Source organism: Podarcis raffonei, chromosome 9 (genome assembly GCF_027172205.1).
Source record: "Podarcis raffonei isolate rPodRaf1 chromosome 9, rPodRaf1.pri, whole genome shotgun sequence".
Lineage (NCBI taxonomy): Eukaryota > Metazoa > Chordata > Lepidosauria > Squamata > Lacertidae > Podarcis > Podarcis raffonei.
In genome coordinates this window covers 57,932,325-57,949,267 of record NC_070610.1, presented here as the reverse complement: position 1 = coordinate 57,949,267, position 16,943 = coordinate 57,932,325, and the positions used below count along the sequence as shown (strand labels likewise).

The following is a 16,943-nucleotide window of genomic DNA, read 5'->3' as shown; positions in this document are numbered from 1 at the left end:
TGCATCTAAACCATGGGTAGGCAAACTAAGGCCCGGGGGCTGGATCTGGCCCAATCGCCTTCTAAATCCGGCCCGCAGACAGTCCGGGAATCAGCATGTTTTTACATGAGTAGAACGTATCCTTTTATTTAAATTGCATCTCTGGCTTATTTGTGGGACCTGCCTGTTGTTTTCACATGAGTAGAATGTGTGCTTTTATTTAAAATGCATCTCTGGGTTATTTGTAGGGCATAGGAATTCTTTCTTCCCCCCAAAAAAATATAGTCCTGCCCCCCCCCAAGGTCTGAGGGACAGTGGACCCTGCTGAAAAAGTTTGCTGACCCCTGGTGTAAACATTTCTGTGGCTGCTAAGAGTACAACAGGAAGCATTGAGGACTTGAGATAATCTTACCTATTTTTTCACAAAAACTGGCAAAACTTTAAAGCCACTCCTGTATCTGGAAAGGAAAACATGCTGACAAGGTCACAGCTGTGAGTTCAAGAGGTGCCACTCCACCAAATGGGAGTGGGCATTTCTTCCAGCCCTTTGGTGATGTGGGAAGGAAATGTATCACTTGAAGGGTGGAGTGGATGGCTGTAAATGAATCACAGTGTCAACTCAGCATTTCAGGTAAATTTGATGTTGTGACACTATAGTACTTCTACCCCCCCCCTTTCAAAGATAAAGTAGGTAGAGCAGACATTTGTGAACCACAAAAATGATCTCTCACTGGCATTTTTGTTCTTCTCCTTGTTTCTTCTGAAGATATACTTGACATCAGGCTTATTCGCTCCATTAAAAGAATCTCTTCCATTTCAGTCATCTTTCTTCACCTTTTAAACTTGCTAATGGGCGTGTGGTTGGTGAGGATTAAGTTTTGTTTTCAAATGACTAGGGTAAAGGTCAGATCAGATCAGCACTAACCACATGCTCTGTTAGAGGCAGAATCAGATAGTGAGATTCTACATAAGGTGTACTATTTAGCTTGCAATTTTGAGCATGCTTACTTGGGAGTAAACCTCATTGAATTCAATGGTGCTTCTTTCTGAAAAAGACACACAGGGTTGCATAGTTAAAATGGTCACCACCACCATTGCTTCGTTTATTATAAAGATGATTGTTTTTGAATTAAAGTTCCAACCCAAAATGAGGATCCTGAGATCACATTAAGAGTAGCCAAATTGTGTGTGATTGCCATAAAACTTAGGGAACAAGCTGTGCTATCGTAATGATTAAGGTTTTAAATAATAATTTTAGCTTATATGTTAGTGACTAAGTTTTAATTTATGTATTTTTAACTGTTGCTGTATCTGTATTGTCCTGTTATACCTAACTGCAAATTCAAATGTATCCCTATCGTGTTCTATGACTTCCTTGATATTGTATGTGGTCTGGAACTGGTCTGTGACTGAAATAATAAAATTCAACCCAAAATGAAACAATACAAAACAATACAACAAAAATATCTTTTCTACCACTGCACCGCTACTCATTCCTTACCAGTAATCATGTAAAAATAACTTGCAGCACAATCCAGTGTGTTTCTGCTTGCTGAATTCAATGGGGCTTACTCCCAAGCAAGTGTGTATAGGATTCCAGTATTAGATGTTAAGATAGTACAATCTACCTACATAAGAAGTTGCAGATATATGCTGTTATGTGTAACAAGTCCACTTTAAACAAATGCAGAATCAGGACATTTAAAAATTCAATTCTATTATTTTAAGGGAGGTGGCATATTTATTTTTTTCTTTCGTATTTCAGAGTTCTTCAGTAACTCAACATGCTTATTTTATCCATAATATAATGGGATATTTTGCCCATATTGTATTCAACATTCTGGAGTTAAATGTTAACAATGTATTATTTTAAAATATAAAAATAAAATTTTAAAATGTTTTAAAATAGTCAAATGTTCAACAACAGCAACAGTGCAGATTATCAGCAAGAATATTAATTAGTAACAATATTACAAAACGTTCTTGCAATTAAATATGAGTGCTCTAGTCAATATTGTCCACCCTGGCTAGCATCAGTTGTGTTTCAGCCAGAAGTCATTTTTAACTGGTAATGCCAGGGATGAATCCATGGACTTCTGCATGTCTTCTAACACTGAGCCACACATCTTTCATTTATCGTAACTTAGTATGCAAACATCAGCCCTTAGTCCGTCTCACTTGGTTACATATCTTTCTACTCTAAATATTATAAAACAGGTGGGGGGAACCTTTGGCCCTCTAGAAGTGGCTGAACTACAACTCCCATAAACCCCAGTAGGCATGGCCAATGTCCATGAATGATGAGAGTTGTCGTTCCTCAACATTTGTTGTTGTTTAGTTGTTTAGTCATGTCTGATTCTTCATGACCCCATGGACCAGAGCACGCCAGGCACTCCTGTCTTCCACTGCCTCCCGCAGTTTGGTCAAACTCATGCTGGTAGCTTCGAGAACACTGTCCAACCATCTCATCCTCTGTCGTCCCCTTCTCCTTGTGCCCGCCATCTTTCCCAACATCAGGGTCTTTTCCAAGGAGTCTTCTCTTCTCATGAGGTGGCCAAAACATTGGAGTCTCAGCTTCAGGATCTGTCCTTCCAGTGAACACTCAGGGCTGATTTCCTTAAGAATGGATAGGTTTGATCTTCTCGTAGTCCATGGGACTCTCAAGCGTCTCCTCCAGCACCATCATTCAAAAGCATCAATTCTTTGGCGATCAACCTTCTTTATGGTCCAGCTCTCACTTCTATACATCACTACTGGGAACACCATAGCTTTTACTATACGGACCTTTGTTGGCAAGGTGATGTTCCTCAAAATAAGGAGGGCCAAATGTTCCCTACACCTGCTATAAAGAGACATTTCAGCTGTATTAGAAATAACCAGATTAGGAAATTATCCCAAGTTGCATTAATAAGCAAAACAAAGGTCTGAGACACTGCAAAATATATACTGGCACCACTGCTGTTAATGATAGATACCGAAATGATCATATTCACTATTGTTACAATTGATGCTAGGATACCCGTTTTCATCAGTGTGTGTTGATGCTGAAATATACATTTGCATTTGTAGTATTACAATAATTATGAGAAAGTGTATATGTTATTTGTTCTTATTTCTAGGTAAACACTGCATGGGACTGGTGGATCTGGACCGGGCTTGGGGAGTGGAAAAATGCAACTACTCTGCGCAAGTGATATCAATGGAACCAGAGACATGTTCCCCAAAGAACAACTTGATAGTGGGTGTCCCAATTTAGTTCAAAGGACTTTTCTGATCAATTTCAATTAATAATCACTCCTTGTGATCAAAGTCCAGTAACATTTTGGAGATACAAACTGCAGCTGTGAAGCAGACAGTGCACATCTTGAATCCATTGTCTCCAAAATAAGGAAGCAGAGAGGAAAGGGGTTGGCAGTGGGGCTGCTTGCAAAGCTTCCTAAATCCTCCTTGAAATGTGTGATTAAATGACAGCTGGTTCTCAGAGCAGGAATATCCCAAAATGTCCATCTGCCCCCACAGCAATACCAATAAAGATTTTTTTTAAAAAAAGCTTCATCACTGGCAAGGTGATTTCATTTCCTTTCTATGAAGATAGATCTTGCATGTTCGAAAACAGATTTTGCAAGTATTTTTGTACTCAGACTTTGACTATACTAACAAGGGTACCCAACTACAGAACTCAACTCTCATCATTAAAATCTAGTAACATGCTTATTCTGCAACCATGCTAAGAATGTGGACAATAAAGGTTTTTCTTCTCCCATAACACTGGGAGACACTAATGAGTTAGAATGTTGGAAGATTCAGAACAGACAAAAGAAAGTAGTTTTTCATGCAGCACTTGGGGCTTATCCACAATTCTTCTAGTTTCGCTGCTTTCACCTGGAAAAAACCACTCTAGCTTTCAGTTGGAGCAAACGGCAATTCAGGTTTTCTCTGGATTGATGTTTGCTCCGATTTAGAGCTAAAGAGTGGGTTTTCCTTGGGAAATGAGTGGGGCAAGGGGGGCGGAATGCTTGGACCACTCAAACACCTGCTTTCTAGGCACAGGACAAGCAGAAGTGTGGACAATTCACTCCCACAAGGGGCAGTAATGGCCACCAACTTGGATGGTTTTAAAAGAAGATTAGACAAATTCATGGAGGATAAGTCTTGTTATTGGTTACTGCCCATTGTGGCTTTGCTCATAGAGACAGTATGCTTCTGAGAAAAGAATACTGGACGTGATGGACCTGAGCCAACAGGTTCTTCTCATGATCTTATGCCGACTTGCCTCAACAGCAATTTAGAGAACTTTCTCCGACTTAATTAACTGTTGAACTCATTAAGGAGCACAATCCTTGGTTGAGCTTTATAGTTTCCTTTTGTCTTTTCATTTTCCATTTCCATTGCCACAGCTCCTTCCAAGCCCATTCTGCATTTGGAAGCACCTACAATTTGGAACTCCCTGCCTATTGATACCCTGCCTATGGATACCACAGTTTCACTGTGCTCTCTTTGGTGCCTACTAAAAACATTCTTGTTTAGACAAGCCTACCCAGATGCTTGGGGACACGGGTGGCGCTGTGGGTTAAACCACAGAGCCTAGGACTTGCTGATTAGAAGGTCGGCGGTTCGAATCCCCGCGATGGGGTGAGCTCCCGTTGCTCGGTCCCTGCTCCTGCCAACCTAGCAGTTCGAATGCAGGTCAAAGTGCAAGTAGATAAATAGGTACCGCTCCGGCGGGAAGGTAAACGGCGTTTCCGTGTGCTGCTCTGATTCGCCAGAAGCGGCTTAGACATGCTGGCCACATGACCTGGAAGCTGTATGCCGGCTCCCTCAGCCAATAAAGCGAGATGAGCGCCGCAACCCCAGAGTCGGTCACGAGTGGACCTAATGGTCAGGGGTCCCTTTACCTTTACCTTTTACCCAGATGCTTAGCTGAGGTAATTTTAATCTGTTTTAGTATTTTAACTTTTGTATCTTTTAAGTATGGTTGTAAATTTTTCTTGATTTTTATTGCTTTACTTTTTTGTAAACCACTTTCAGATGTGTGTTTTTTACAATCAAGTGGTGCATAAATTTTATGAAATAAATTAATAAATAAGCAGTGCTGTGGTTGTGCAGTAGAAGTATTTATTTGTGAATGATTCATCTGTTGCTTTTTTGTATATAGGCAAGGAACATAAAGGCAACACCTGTATGCATTTTCTTAAATTTATTAAACAAGCCCATAGAAATCACACTTCGTTTTAAGAACTTCTCACCATCTAATGAGATCTGATATTTTGCTTCTTCTTTTTGCACAGTTTTTAGTAATGCACAGAAGATGGTGGCTGCTGTTGCTATAACATTTCAGCATGTTACTTCCTACCAGGTTTCTGTTGTGCTTGCTGTCTTTAATCTCAGCAATTTTCAATTCACTGTTGTGTTTCTGAGATATACCGTATTTTTCGCCCTATAGGACGCACTTTTTCCCCTCCAAAAATGAAGGCGAAATCTGGGTGCGTCCTATGGGGCGAATGCAGGCTTTCGCTGAAGCTTGGAGAGCGAGAGGGGTCGGTGCGCACCGACCCCTCTCGCTCTCCAGGCTTCAGGAAGACATCCGCAGCCTGCTTCCCGGAGCACCGGGCGCGCTGAAAGCAGAGCGTCCGGCGCTGTGGGAGACATCCGCAGCGTGGGGAGCCCTGCAGGAGTTCCCCGCAGGGCTCCCCTCGCTGCGGATAGCAGCCTGCCGCCCGGCGTGAGAGGCGCCCTGAAGCAGAGCGCCCCTCGCGCCGGGCAGACATTGGCCAGCCCCACAAGCTCAGGGGACAGCAGGGAGGCGCAGCGCCGCCATCCCGCTGTTCCTCAACCTGGTTCGGTTTCCCCGACCTGGTTTTGGGTGGGAAATAAAGGGGAAAAATTTTTTTGTCCTTTATTTCCCCTCCAAAAAACTAGGTGCGTCCTATGGGACGAAAAATACGGTAAATGCACATTATTGTTGTGTTTAAATTTGTTATCCTGCTGGATATAGGACTGATCAACCCATGAAAAGAATATTAATGATCAAGTTATCTGGTAGTGGTACCTCGGGTTACATACACTTCAGGTTACATACGCTTCAGGTTACAGACTCCGCTAACCCAGAAATATTACCTCAGGTTAAGAACTTCAAGATGAGAACAGAAATCGTGCTCCAGCAGTGCGGCGGCAGCAGGAGGCCCCATTAGCTAAAGTGGTGCTTCAGGTTAAGAACAGTTTCAGGTTAAGAATGGACCTCCAGAACGAATTAAGTACTTAACCTGAGGTACCACTGTAGATGTTTTCAGAGCAAAGAATGCACTATTGGTTTGTCCCCTTGGGCAGCATAGTTTCTGGACAGAGGAGTCCTCTTAGTATTAGAATTACTTCACTTCTAGTTAATTGTCTGACCTTACTTTTCCAAGTAATTTTTCACACAATCGTTTGTAAGCATTGCGAGATGGGTTCTTTGTAAGCATTGCGAGATGGTACAAAGGGTTCTTTGAATACCAGATCTTGCAAACTATGCAAATATGAAGGGGGTCTTTGAATATCAGATTTTTAAGGGATATGGGAAATGGCCAAGGAGCATCAAAGAATGCCCTGTTGCTAGTTCCTTAATATGTGGAGGCACAAATGTGAGCAGTGAAATCTTGGAGCTCCTGTGTCCTGGCACTCACACTTAGCAATTATTTTCCCAGGAAGGTGCTCTTACCCAGCACACTGGGCATCTTGAGCAAATTAGCAAAACATTTGCTTTTTAAGAAAGCAATTTGCTTCTATTATCCTTGGATGATAAAGTGTTCCGTCTACAGTTATAAAATATTAGCATTCTCAATGTTGCTCCACTTCATTTGCTTAGATGTTGCATGTTTTAATGCCCCCAGCCATGTGTATGATTTAAGAGGAAGGAAAAACATAGTAAGCCACTGGAGGAGCCTTTGCTTGGACCAAGTATACCAGAGTAAAATTGACAAAATAAATATAAGCAAAATCAAATGTCCTACACACTCTCAGAGGTGTTTCATCGGAGGAAATGGATCAAAACTATAGTAAACAAGCCATGTTCATAGCACTCTGTTCATAACCAAACCCTTATCTGCAAAAGTGGAGATAAGAGTTTCTGTATTTAATAGATGACTACGGCAGAGGGGAACACAGCAGCACTTATTTAGTATGGTTTTAAGCCATACTATGACGTATGTTGCATATAAGGTGACAGTGGGGAAACTAACCTGGCAGTGAAAATATGGAGCAAATAGTCATTGGTTTAAAGCCAAACTAGACATCACATGGCAGATGTGAGTAACAATCTCCCAACTATTTATTATTTTTATTATCATTAAATGAAAGGCGGGGACAGGAAGCGACAGTCTTAAGTGGAGGAATGGTGAGAGAGCCTGCTTAAACCTTTCCCTTCAGTTGGTTTTCAGTTCAATACACACAGCACAACACACTTGGAAAAGGACCCATTGAGCTCACCACACCCACAAACCATTTCACTCAAGACTGCAGCTTCCTGAGGCTTCACTACAAAAAGGAAGCAAAATATTGGAAGACAGTTGTGATAGCTGCATCTGTCACGCAACATCTCATCTGGCCCTAAGCCAGATTTGTTTGTTTGGATGTTTGCAAGTCTAGAAGTTTTATTGGGCATTCCTTCAGTTCCACTGTATTTACTGGGGCTTACTCCCAAATTGCATAGAACTGAAGCCTTGCAACTCAATCCTATGCATATTCACTCAGAAGTAGGCCCCACTGTGTTCAATGAATTTACATTGCTTAATGTAAATTGCTTAATGTAAATTAATGCTTGTATTGAATTTACAAGCATTATCAGTTTAATTTCTCAACCAATCAGCAGGAGCTTAATAAGAAGGCCCCAATTTATATCAGCGAAAGCTAAAAAAGTGAAGTTGAGGGCTGAAGACACACTTTGTTGTTTCTGGAGATGTTTGGATGTGCCTTTGTAATATGAAATGAAATTAAAGATAATTCAGATCCTATGAATGCATAGCTGAAATTAATAAGTTTTTGCCCCAATGTGCATCACTTCACACTTTTTTACATGGAATTTCGTTTGTCATTTTACTGTCTGTTCAGTTTGGAAAACTCCTTTGGGGGCTCTTTGTAACACCTTTTTGTTTTAACCACCCTGAACAATTTAGTATCGTCAGCTTAAAAAACTGATTCCCAAATACTAAAACTAATGGATCACAACTCCCAAGTTAGGAAGTAGCGTGGTCAGAAAGATTCAAACCGAGAAAAATTCAGTTGGGAACTTGATCTGGGACATGTGTAAACCTGGTAGCATGGTACTATCAGAACTGAAAAGGCAACAACATTTGAAGTTTGGTACAAGGGTGATAAGTAGGGATGCGGGTGGCGCTGTGCGTTAAACCACAGAGCCTAGGACTTGCCGATCAGAAGGTCGGTGGTTCGAATCCCTGCGACGGGGTGAGCTCCCGTTGCTCGGTCCCTGCTCCTGCCAACCTAGCAGTTTGAAAGCACATCAAAGTGCAAGTAGATAAATAGGTACCGCTCTGGCGGGAAGGTAAACGGCGTTTCCGTGCGCTGCTCTGGTTCGCCAGAAGCGGCTTAGTCATGCTGGCCACATGACCCGGAAGCTGTACACCGGCTCCCTCAGCCAATAACGCGAGATGAGCGCCACAACCCCAGAGTCAGTCACGACTGGACCTAATGGTCAAGGGTCCCTTTACCTTTACCTCTTTACAAGGGTGATAGCAAGCAATGTATCGTATTGTCCTCTTTCCTGCAAGTCTACTCCATTAACAGTGTATAAGTTACAAAGGTGTGTCCAAAAGCTTTCCAGCATCTAAAGAGAAATGTGATAAGGCAAATGGCTCTTGATCCTACCTAGCAGCCACCTAGCAGAAACAGGAAAAATGTTGGGAGATTGGCATCAACTCTTGGAGGGAACCCTGAACCCTGTCAACACAGTCACAGCTCAGGTACTCAGTGGAAGGGAGAGAGAGAAGCAGATGGCTAAGCAAACAGACTGACAGATATGTCACATGCACTGGTAATGACATTTCAAAAGTGACAAGTCTGGAGAAGAGCCAGCAGCTGTGAACAACATGGCTGTAGAAAATCAGGTCCGGGTGCACAGTGGAAGTCCTTTGGTAAATTAGACATGGTAGAATATTTTACAGATAGGTCACAGTCGACCCGTGCTATGCAAGAGCAATTTAACATTGGAATGTTAAGTAGAGGATTTGCTGTGGACACCACCTGATGTGTATACACACAGCCAGTAAGACCCTGGACACAGCTCACTGTCTCAAAGCAAGAAATCAGCTTGCTTTATCTTGCCACACTTTTTGTCTCTGGTATGCTTGTTTCCTTTGCCTGCTTTAACTCATTCCAACTTGGCATGTGAACAAGGAGCCAAGAGGAATATTTGCCAGTTTCACCACTGAATTTGATTTGTTTGCTTGCTGCAATGCCTTCGATGTGTATTTCCTCCCAAGAGTGCATGATCCTTCATATTTCTGCCTGGATTCATTTCTCTCTGTCTGGGATTAGAAAAACCCAAGCCTTTCCTAAAAGCCATGTTTTATCAGTCGTTCTGTGTTGTGTATTTACTAAAACGAACTGATGAAAATCTTACAGTATGCAAGACATGCAAGCTTTGTGATGCTTTGAATCGCCTCACTCTGACCCAACTTGCTGGAATCACAGTGCAACATAATTTCAGAATCTCTTTATTTGGCATTTTCTATGTTTGTTTGCCATAATGCATCAACAACTGGAGCTTGTGTTTAAATTCTTGCATGGTTTCCCAATCCACACAGTTTGTAATTTTATCTGCTCAACTATGTGCTTTTGTGGGTTGTTTATTTTTTTCCATATGATACTCGTGTTCAAGCCGAGGTCATGGTTTAGGGTGTGTTAGCAAAGCATTCCATGGATATATTTTCAGATTGGTAAGTGGCTTTCAAAGCATTTTCCCCCTTTCTTTTTATTATTAGCTTCTAACTTGCATTCTGGTATCATGTTCAGTGCCACAACTATGCATTATGAAGACGGATGAGATGACTCCACCAAATTTATTTAAGCTCAAGCTACCCAATATCTGGGGGATCCAGGATCAGAGCTCTCAACTTATTTTCCTAAAATGCATCAGTGGGTGAAAAGTCAACCACAAGGGAGGGTCTTTGATCCTGTTCTCTTGCATTGATGAAGCAAAGCACACACTCTGGCATAAGACACATAGGGGACACTAATGAGAGTATTATGAATTGCCTTGCTGAATCAACACGACATACAACTAGTTCAGCAATGTCGTCTGATTGGCTGCTTGTATAATGGATAGGGAACCTGTGGCCCTCCAGATGTTGGACTCCCAACTCCCATCAGCCCCAACCAACATAGCTAGTTATCAGCAATGAGGAGAGCTGAAGTCCAACAACATCTAGAAGGTGGCAGATTCTGCATCCCTGCTGTATAAGTTCACAAGTAAGGCATGAAGGTGATCATAGAATTGTAGAGTTGGAAGAGACCCTGAGAGTCATCAAGACCAACGCCCTGCAGTGCAGGAATCTCAACTAAAGCAGCCATGACATCAAAACATAGACCCACAACATCTAGCAATTTGAAGCATTGTATGCCTACTGCTTCTTCACCCCATTTCCATTAGTTCTAACTAGAATGTATATACAGGGTCAACCACCCATCTCACAGGACCTATGCAGTGTCCACTCAAAGGCAAGGCATGTAGGCTGGGCCAAACACTAATAGGATCATGATCTCCAAAAGCAGGGAGAACTTCTTGTCATTCCAGAAGTAGATGGGATGCAAGCTGCCAACTATAGCTCCAAATGAGTAGACTACAGATGTGTCATTGGGAAGACCCACATTCATAACAACACAGGTTGTGTACAAAGTGGTTCTCCCAAGTTGTGCGGTCTGCAACTACATAGGTGTGAGCAGTCATGATTTCACAGTCCCACCTCCAAAAGGTTTGGTCAGTGGAAGCTGTTGTAAAACACATGGTTAGCCAATGCATCTGACACACACACACACACACACACACCATAAAGTGCACAAGTCTGAATTACGAATTCATAAGTTGGCACGTGCCAACCTTGATGGAGTCATAAAATCTCCACTGCTACCACCACCACACCCATGAAAATTTGTGCCCTGTTTATGACAGGGTAACCAAGCACAGATTGGGCAGAACTCTGGGTTGTAGGTGGCTATGATAGGAAACTATTATTCACAAAGCATCTGCATGGTCCTTTATGCATATGCGCATGTGCTTCCCCATATGGAAAGGCTGTGCTAGAATTTAGCCAGTTACATTTTTTTCAAGGAGTTATCTGCCCTTTGTTATTGGGCTGAACACTTCATTTCTGCATTCTTTTCCCTTTAGATGCTTCTTTCTCTAAACCAGGGGTCAGCAACCTTGTTCCAGTGAATGCTTTCACTGCTGACCCAGGGCAAGTGCCCCAGACTTTGAGTTTTATTATTTATTCTTTTTTTAAAAAAACAAACCCCAAATCTCTAGTCCTCCTAGATAGGACATTACAGGGCAAAATGTGTGGGTAGCTTTTAAAGGATTTCTGTGAAATAAGACTTGATGTTGTGAGCCACCTAGTATATTTCTGCAGGTACCCATTGCTATTGGACAGCAAAAGCACCAGTCTGTTTGTGGTGTGTGTGTGTAACATCAGTGTGTGATCTCCAGAATCAGGACACAGGTGGCTTCCCATGGTAAGCATAAGGTTCTTAGGAGGTGGCTCTCTAATGTTCTGCTATGCCAACAACAACCACCTTTAGTTATTTTGTGACTGGCACACCCAGTACTCTCTCAGATTCAAAATGCAAAAAGTTGGTGATCCCTGCTCTAAACCCCATTACCCAATGACAGCAACAAAACCCATGGATGTTGCAAGTTTGCATGTTCCATGCTTACTTGAAACGTATCTTGCAATACCACAACATCCATTTCTGTAACCTATTTTACAATACAATATAAAAGGACAAGGGATACCAATATCAAGTGCCTGGGGTTCAAAAGACAAAGTTTGGGATTCAAAAAGCTGCTTAGATTCATGCAAGGGGCTTTGTCCTAGCAGAGTTGGCTTATTGGTTTTGGCTTTTTTTAGCAGCTGACCTCCTTGCAGTCTTGAACCTCATCTCAGCAGCAGCCACCTTCCAGCCAATGTCAGGTGGGATTCATTGGGTGCCTGATAAGGTCAAACACATAAAAGATTTAGTTGCAGGTAGGTAGCCGCGTTGGTCTGCTGTAGTCGAAACAAAATGAAAAAATTCCTTCCAGTAGCACCTTAGAGACCAACTAAGTTAGTTATTGGTATGAGCTTTTGTGTGCATGCACACTTCTTCAGATACACTGAAACAGAAGTCACCAGACCCTTATATATAGTGAGAGGGTGGGAAGGGATATTACTCAGAAGGGTGGTGGGAAGGGGTGATTGGCTGATAGGTGTGGTAAACTTGTTGATGACTGTTAACGACTGCAATTGGACTAACAAGGAGAAGTGTGCATACACATGAAAGCTCATACCAATAACTAACTAACTTGGTCTCTAAGGTGCTACTGGAATGATTTTTTAAAATTTTTGTTTCGACATAAAATATTGTAGTCCTGCTTGCACTTATGTAGGAGTAAAGCTCAGTGAGACTTACTATGAGTAGACACATAGAAGCTGGTGCTGCAACTCTTCAGCTGCAATAAGATGTCATTAAACATTAAGTAAAGGTAAAGGGACCCCTGACCATTAGGTCCAGTCATGGCCGACTCTGGGGTTGCGGCGCTCATCTTGCTCTATAGGCCGAGGGAGCCGGCGTACAGCTTCCAGGTCATGTGGCCAGCATGACTAAGCCACTTCTGGCGAACCAGAGCAGCGCACAGAAACGCCGTTTACCTTCCCGCCGGAGCGGTACCTATTTATCTACTTGCACTTTGACGTGCTTTCGAACTGGGAGCTCACCCCGTCACAGGAATTTGAACCGCCGACCTTCTGATCGGCAAGCCCTAGGCTCTGTGGTTTAACCCACAGTGCCACCTGTGTAAATGAATAAAATAATGTCTGTGTTTCCTTCCCATACCAACAGAGTTGGGGAACCTGTAGCCCCCAAGGTGTTGCTGTACTACAACTCTCATTAGTCCTGACCATTGAACATGCTGGCTGGGGCTGATGGGAGTTGTAGTTCAGTCACTTCTGGAGGACCTGGAGGACAGCTGCATATTCTTGCATGGCAGGGGGTTGGGCTGGATGATCCTCAGGATCCCTTCCAGCTCCACAATTCTATGATTCTATGATTCAAAATGTGTTTTGAGGTGTTGTTTTGCTTTTATAATATATTTATGGAGTTCTCGCATAGCGTACAGTGGTGCCGCTGCCGATGAAACGATAACAGAGTTCCAAAATGGTCCCTGTTTGGTAGAATAAGTTCTCCATTGAGGTGCTGAGAAGTCTGCAACTGCAATTGTTTTTATAGATGGAGATGGTTTCGAATGGTTTTAATTGCCGGCTGTTTGTAGGTGCTTTATCACTCCCTGGTGAGAGGCAGGGAAGGACAGAGATTTAATGAATGGTGGGGTGGGGGTGGGGAATAAGTAAAAGAAACAAATAAGAAGTTCCGCCTCCCAGCCTGCGCTCCTCTTCCCCGCTGCCAAAAGAGAAAGAGCCGCGAGGGAAGGTGGCGAGGTTGCGCTCGCGTGCGCCTCTTTCGTTGGTGAGCGGCAGCGCCGCCTTCAGAGCGCAGCGTCTCCTTCGCTTTAGGAAGAGGGAGGGAGGAAGAGAGTGAGAGAAAGGCAGGGACGCAAGAGAGAGAGAGAAGGGGGCTCCCTCCTCCTGTTGCTGCTGCTCGTGGACTTCTCTCTCTTCTTCCGCCCATCCCTCCGCCAGCCAGGATTAGCAACAGCCCCGAGGGCACCCGGAGTTCAGTTTACAGCGCGCACTTGGCTGGGAGCGCCTCCGAGAGGAGAAGGAATCCGTGCGCCTTCGCCCTCGCCGCCTCGCATCCCTCCCCAACCTGCTGCCGTCGTTTCTATTACTAGAGACGAGACGAGGCTACTCTCCTCCTTCCTTCCTTCCTTCTCTTTCTCTCTCTCTCTCTCTGTCTTCCCTTCCCGACCATGGATTTATCCCTGAGGTTAATCATTCTGTCCTGGCTCTACCTGGAGGCTTTAGGGGACTTCGACGGAAGGTAAGCGCAGACTTTGGACACTTTGGACACTGGACCGACGGGTGGGCAGATGGATGGGGAGGCGAGAGAGACCCAGGGCGGCGGGCGGGCTCAGGCTCCTCTGGAGGACCTGGGGGTCCCAACTTGCCAGCCGGGGAGACTCCTCGTCGTGACACATTCGCCCCACGCTTGCCCGAGAGGTCAGGGCTCTTTCCGGAGTGTGCAAGGTACAGATCTGGCGCTTGGCGCGCGCTCGGCATTCGGGAAAAACACACGGGGCAGACGCACCTGCAAACCCCAACTGCAGAGGGCACAGGAGCATAATGTAATCAGTAGAAATAAGGGAAGGGGGAGGGTTAGTTTGTTCCCCTTTTCCCCATGCAGTAACTAATATGGGGCAAATATGGGGCATTGACACACAGAGAGATGGCTTGTTTCATGGAAGAATGAGTCAAATCAGGAACTTCTGATGCACAATTTAGGCTGCAATCTGAAGTCCACTTGCCTGGGAGTAAGATCCGTTGATTTACTTCTGAGTAGACATGGCTAGGATTTCACTGTCAGTGTCACTACAGCAGTTTTCTTGACCTGGGGGGCTGCATTTGTAGGAATGGGTTGTTTTCAACCCGATTTATTTATCAGAGCATATTATTTATAATACTGTAGTACTGATTATGTTAAACACAATCTAGGTGTGTTTTATTTGAAAATAACTTCAATTTTTGTTCTCCGGAACTTGCCTTTGAGTAAGTGCGTGCACAATTGAGCTCCTAATCTAGACTGATTCTTCCTTATGGGCTTTTAACTGCAAGGTCAACTAAAAGGGTGGAATCCTGTTACTTAGAGCAGGTGGCAACCATTTAGTTGGGGGTTCTAATCTGGATTAGGAATTGTGCTGCGTATGAAACCAAAGGAAAATTGCTCTGGATTAATTGACAGGAAGGAGACAAGGGTGTGTGGCAGTCATATCAATGGATGTTGGCTGCATTTCCATGGATTTCTTTTTCCATGATACTTTTGACACATCTCACAAATGGGAAACATATCAACAAGAACTTCAGAATAAAGTACATTGATTATTGTGCTGTGTGTGCATTGGCAACCATTTCCCCTTTATTTATGCAGAATTGTGCAGATTGTCAAAACTGAATAGCTGAAACCTGCAAAACTCATTTATGTATATATATTTGCATGGTGCAGAGAAGGGACAGCCCTCAGGTGAATTGTGCAACCAACATCAAGTCTGCGAATATTCATAATACCCCAAGTACTCGTGTGTGTGTGTTTGTGTGTGTGTGTGTTTTCCAGACATACTTGTGTAGCTGCAAAACAGGTATCTAAAGTAGGAAATAGAAAAGCTGTGAAATGTAGGGTTAGATTGCATTCCCTCATGGAATGTACATACTTCACTTGTGTGAAGATGTGAGATAGACAAGCTTTGACAGGTTTGGGCAACCCAGAGTTCTTTATAACTTTATTACTCAGTTGCTACTTCCATGCAAAATAGCCAATAATCTCTGTGTGATTTATCAGGTAGATCATGGCTATTGTGTATTTTGTATATAAAGCCATCTCAATTTGAAATTTGTGGTGAACTGATGACTGTTACAAAACAGTTTCCTTTTTAGATGCCATGGTGGCAAGCAAATTGACTGGGAGGTGTTTGTTTCCAGTGGTATCTGTTTAATGTTCTCTGGTATCCCCCTAGCCAAGGAAAAAAGGCACACCTGGAAATTTGCCTCGTTCATTGACTGGAAATGACGAAAGTCTGCAAACTGACACAGTGTCTCTTTCTTAAGGAATTTATGAAGACACCTGGGGATAGTGAGGTGTAACCAACCCTTTTTGTATATAGTTTGCAGTCAATGTAATGAGCTCCTGTGGCTTTCACAATATCTGAAATTTGCACGTGCAACTGCACCTAATTTGGAGAAGCTTGCACATATGGAGGTACTTCGTATTATTTCTACCCTGAATTTTGAAGCAAGCCTTCGTAAGCTGGCTAGCAATAAACATGTTTATAGCAATACAGCAATGATATAAATAGCATGTTTATAAAATGACATTGAACTAAATGGGGGGCACCAATAAGATGCTCATGCTGCCCTAAATCTGCCTCTGCTAGAAGAAGAAGAAGAGTTTGGATTTTGATATCCCACTTTATCACTACCTGAAGGAGTCTCAAAGCAGCTAACATTCTCCTTTCCCTTTCTGCCCACAACAAACACTCTGTGAGGTGAGTGGGGCTGAGAGACTTCAGAGAAGTGTGACTAGCCCAAGGTCACCCAGCAGCTGCATGTGGAGGAGCGGAGACGTGAACCCGGTTCACCAGATTATGAGTCTACCGCTCTTAACCACTACACCACACTGGCTCACTGCCAGGGGTAGCTCAGTTGTCTTTCATCTTTTTAAGCAGTATGGAGGTTTTTTACCAAAGGTTGCAGATCTGTGTGGTAGAATGATTGACTGGAAATGCTTCTTCCTTTTTTTTCTTTGTAAAAGAAATACCACAGAACCTAACAACAGTTAAGGTTCAACTAGTTAAGCCACATGTGTGAATCCACCTTATGCAGTTGTCTTGATTGAGTTCTTTTTATATGCAAAAATGGTAGTTACTTGTGACTAGATGCAGAAGTGTGGAGATGCTTACGCAACTGAATACTCATCCAGTTGAAAGTGATTAAGTGTGCATGGATAAAATCTGTAGCTGGATGTGTATCTAGGGGCACTTCCTAACACACATTTGGATGTGCATCTGATTTATGCTCACAGATCCTAATAATACACATTCAGAAACTTAT

General features: G+C 43.1%; 2 protein-coding genes across 12 annotated transcripts in view; both read left to right on the top strand.

Moving 5' to 3' along the window:
• Positions 1 to 4,433, top strand: part of GSTCD (glutathione S-transferase C-terminal domain containing) — a 57,559-nt gene extending 53,126 nt beyond the window's left edge. For all 5 annotated transcript variants that reach the window (XM_053403912.1, XM_053403909.1, XM_053403911.1 and 2 more), the window contains one exon: positions 3,099 to 4,433. In XM_053403912.1, the coding sequence (XP_053259887.1) occupies positions 3,099 to 3,235 (137 nt within the window). In that variant the 3' untranslated portion in view covers positions 3,236 to 4,433. The remainder of the gene's footprint in view (positions 1 to 3,098) is intronic.
• A 9,208-nt stretch (positions 4,434 to 13,641) lies between these two features.
• The window catches only part of NPNT (nephronectin), a 62,833-nt gene continuing 59,531 nt past the window's right edge, over positions 13,642 to 16,943 (top strand). For 2 of the 7 annotated variants that reach the window (XM_053403904.1, XM_053403905.1), the window contains exon 1: positions 13,642 to 14,163. In XM_053403904.1, the coding sequence (XP_053259879.1) occupies positions 14,093 to 14,163 (71 nt within the window). In that variant the 5' untranslated portion in view covers positions 13,642 to 14,092. The remainder of the gene's footprint in view (positions 14,164 to 16,943) is intronic. The other 5 variants (XM_053403899.1, XM_053403900.1, XM_053403901.1 and 2 more) reach the window with 5 other exon arrangements.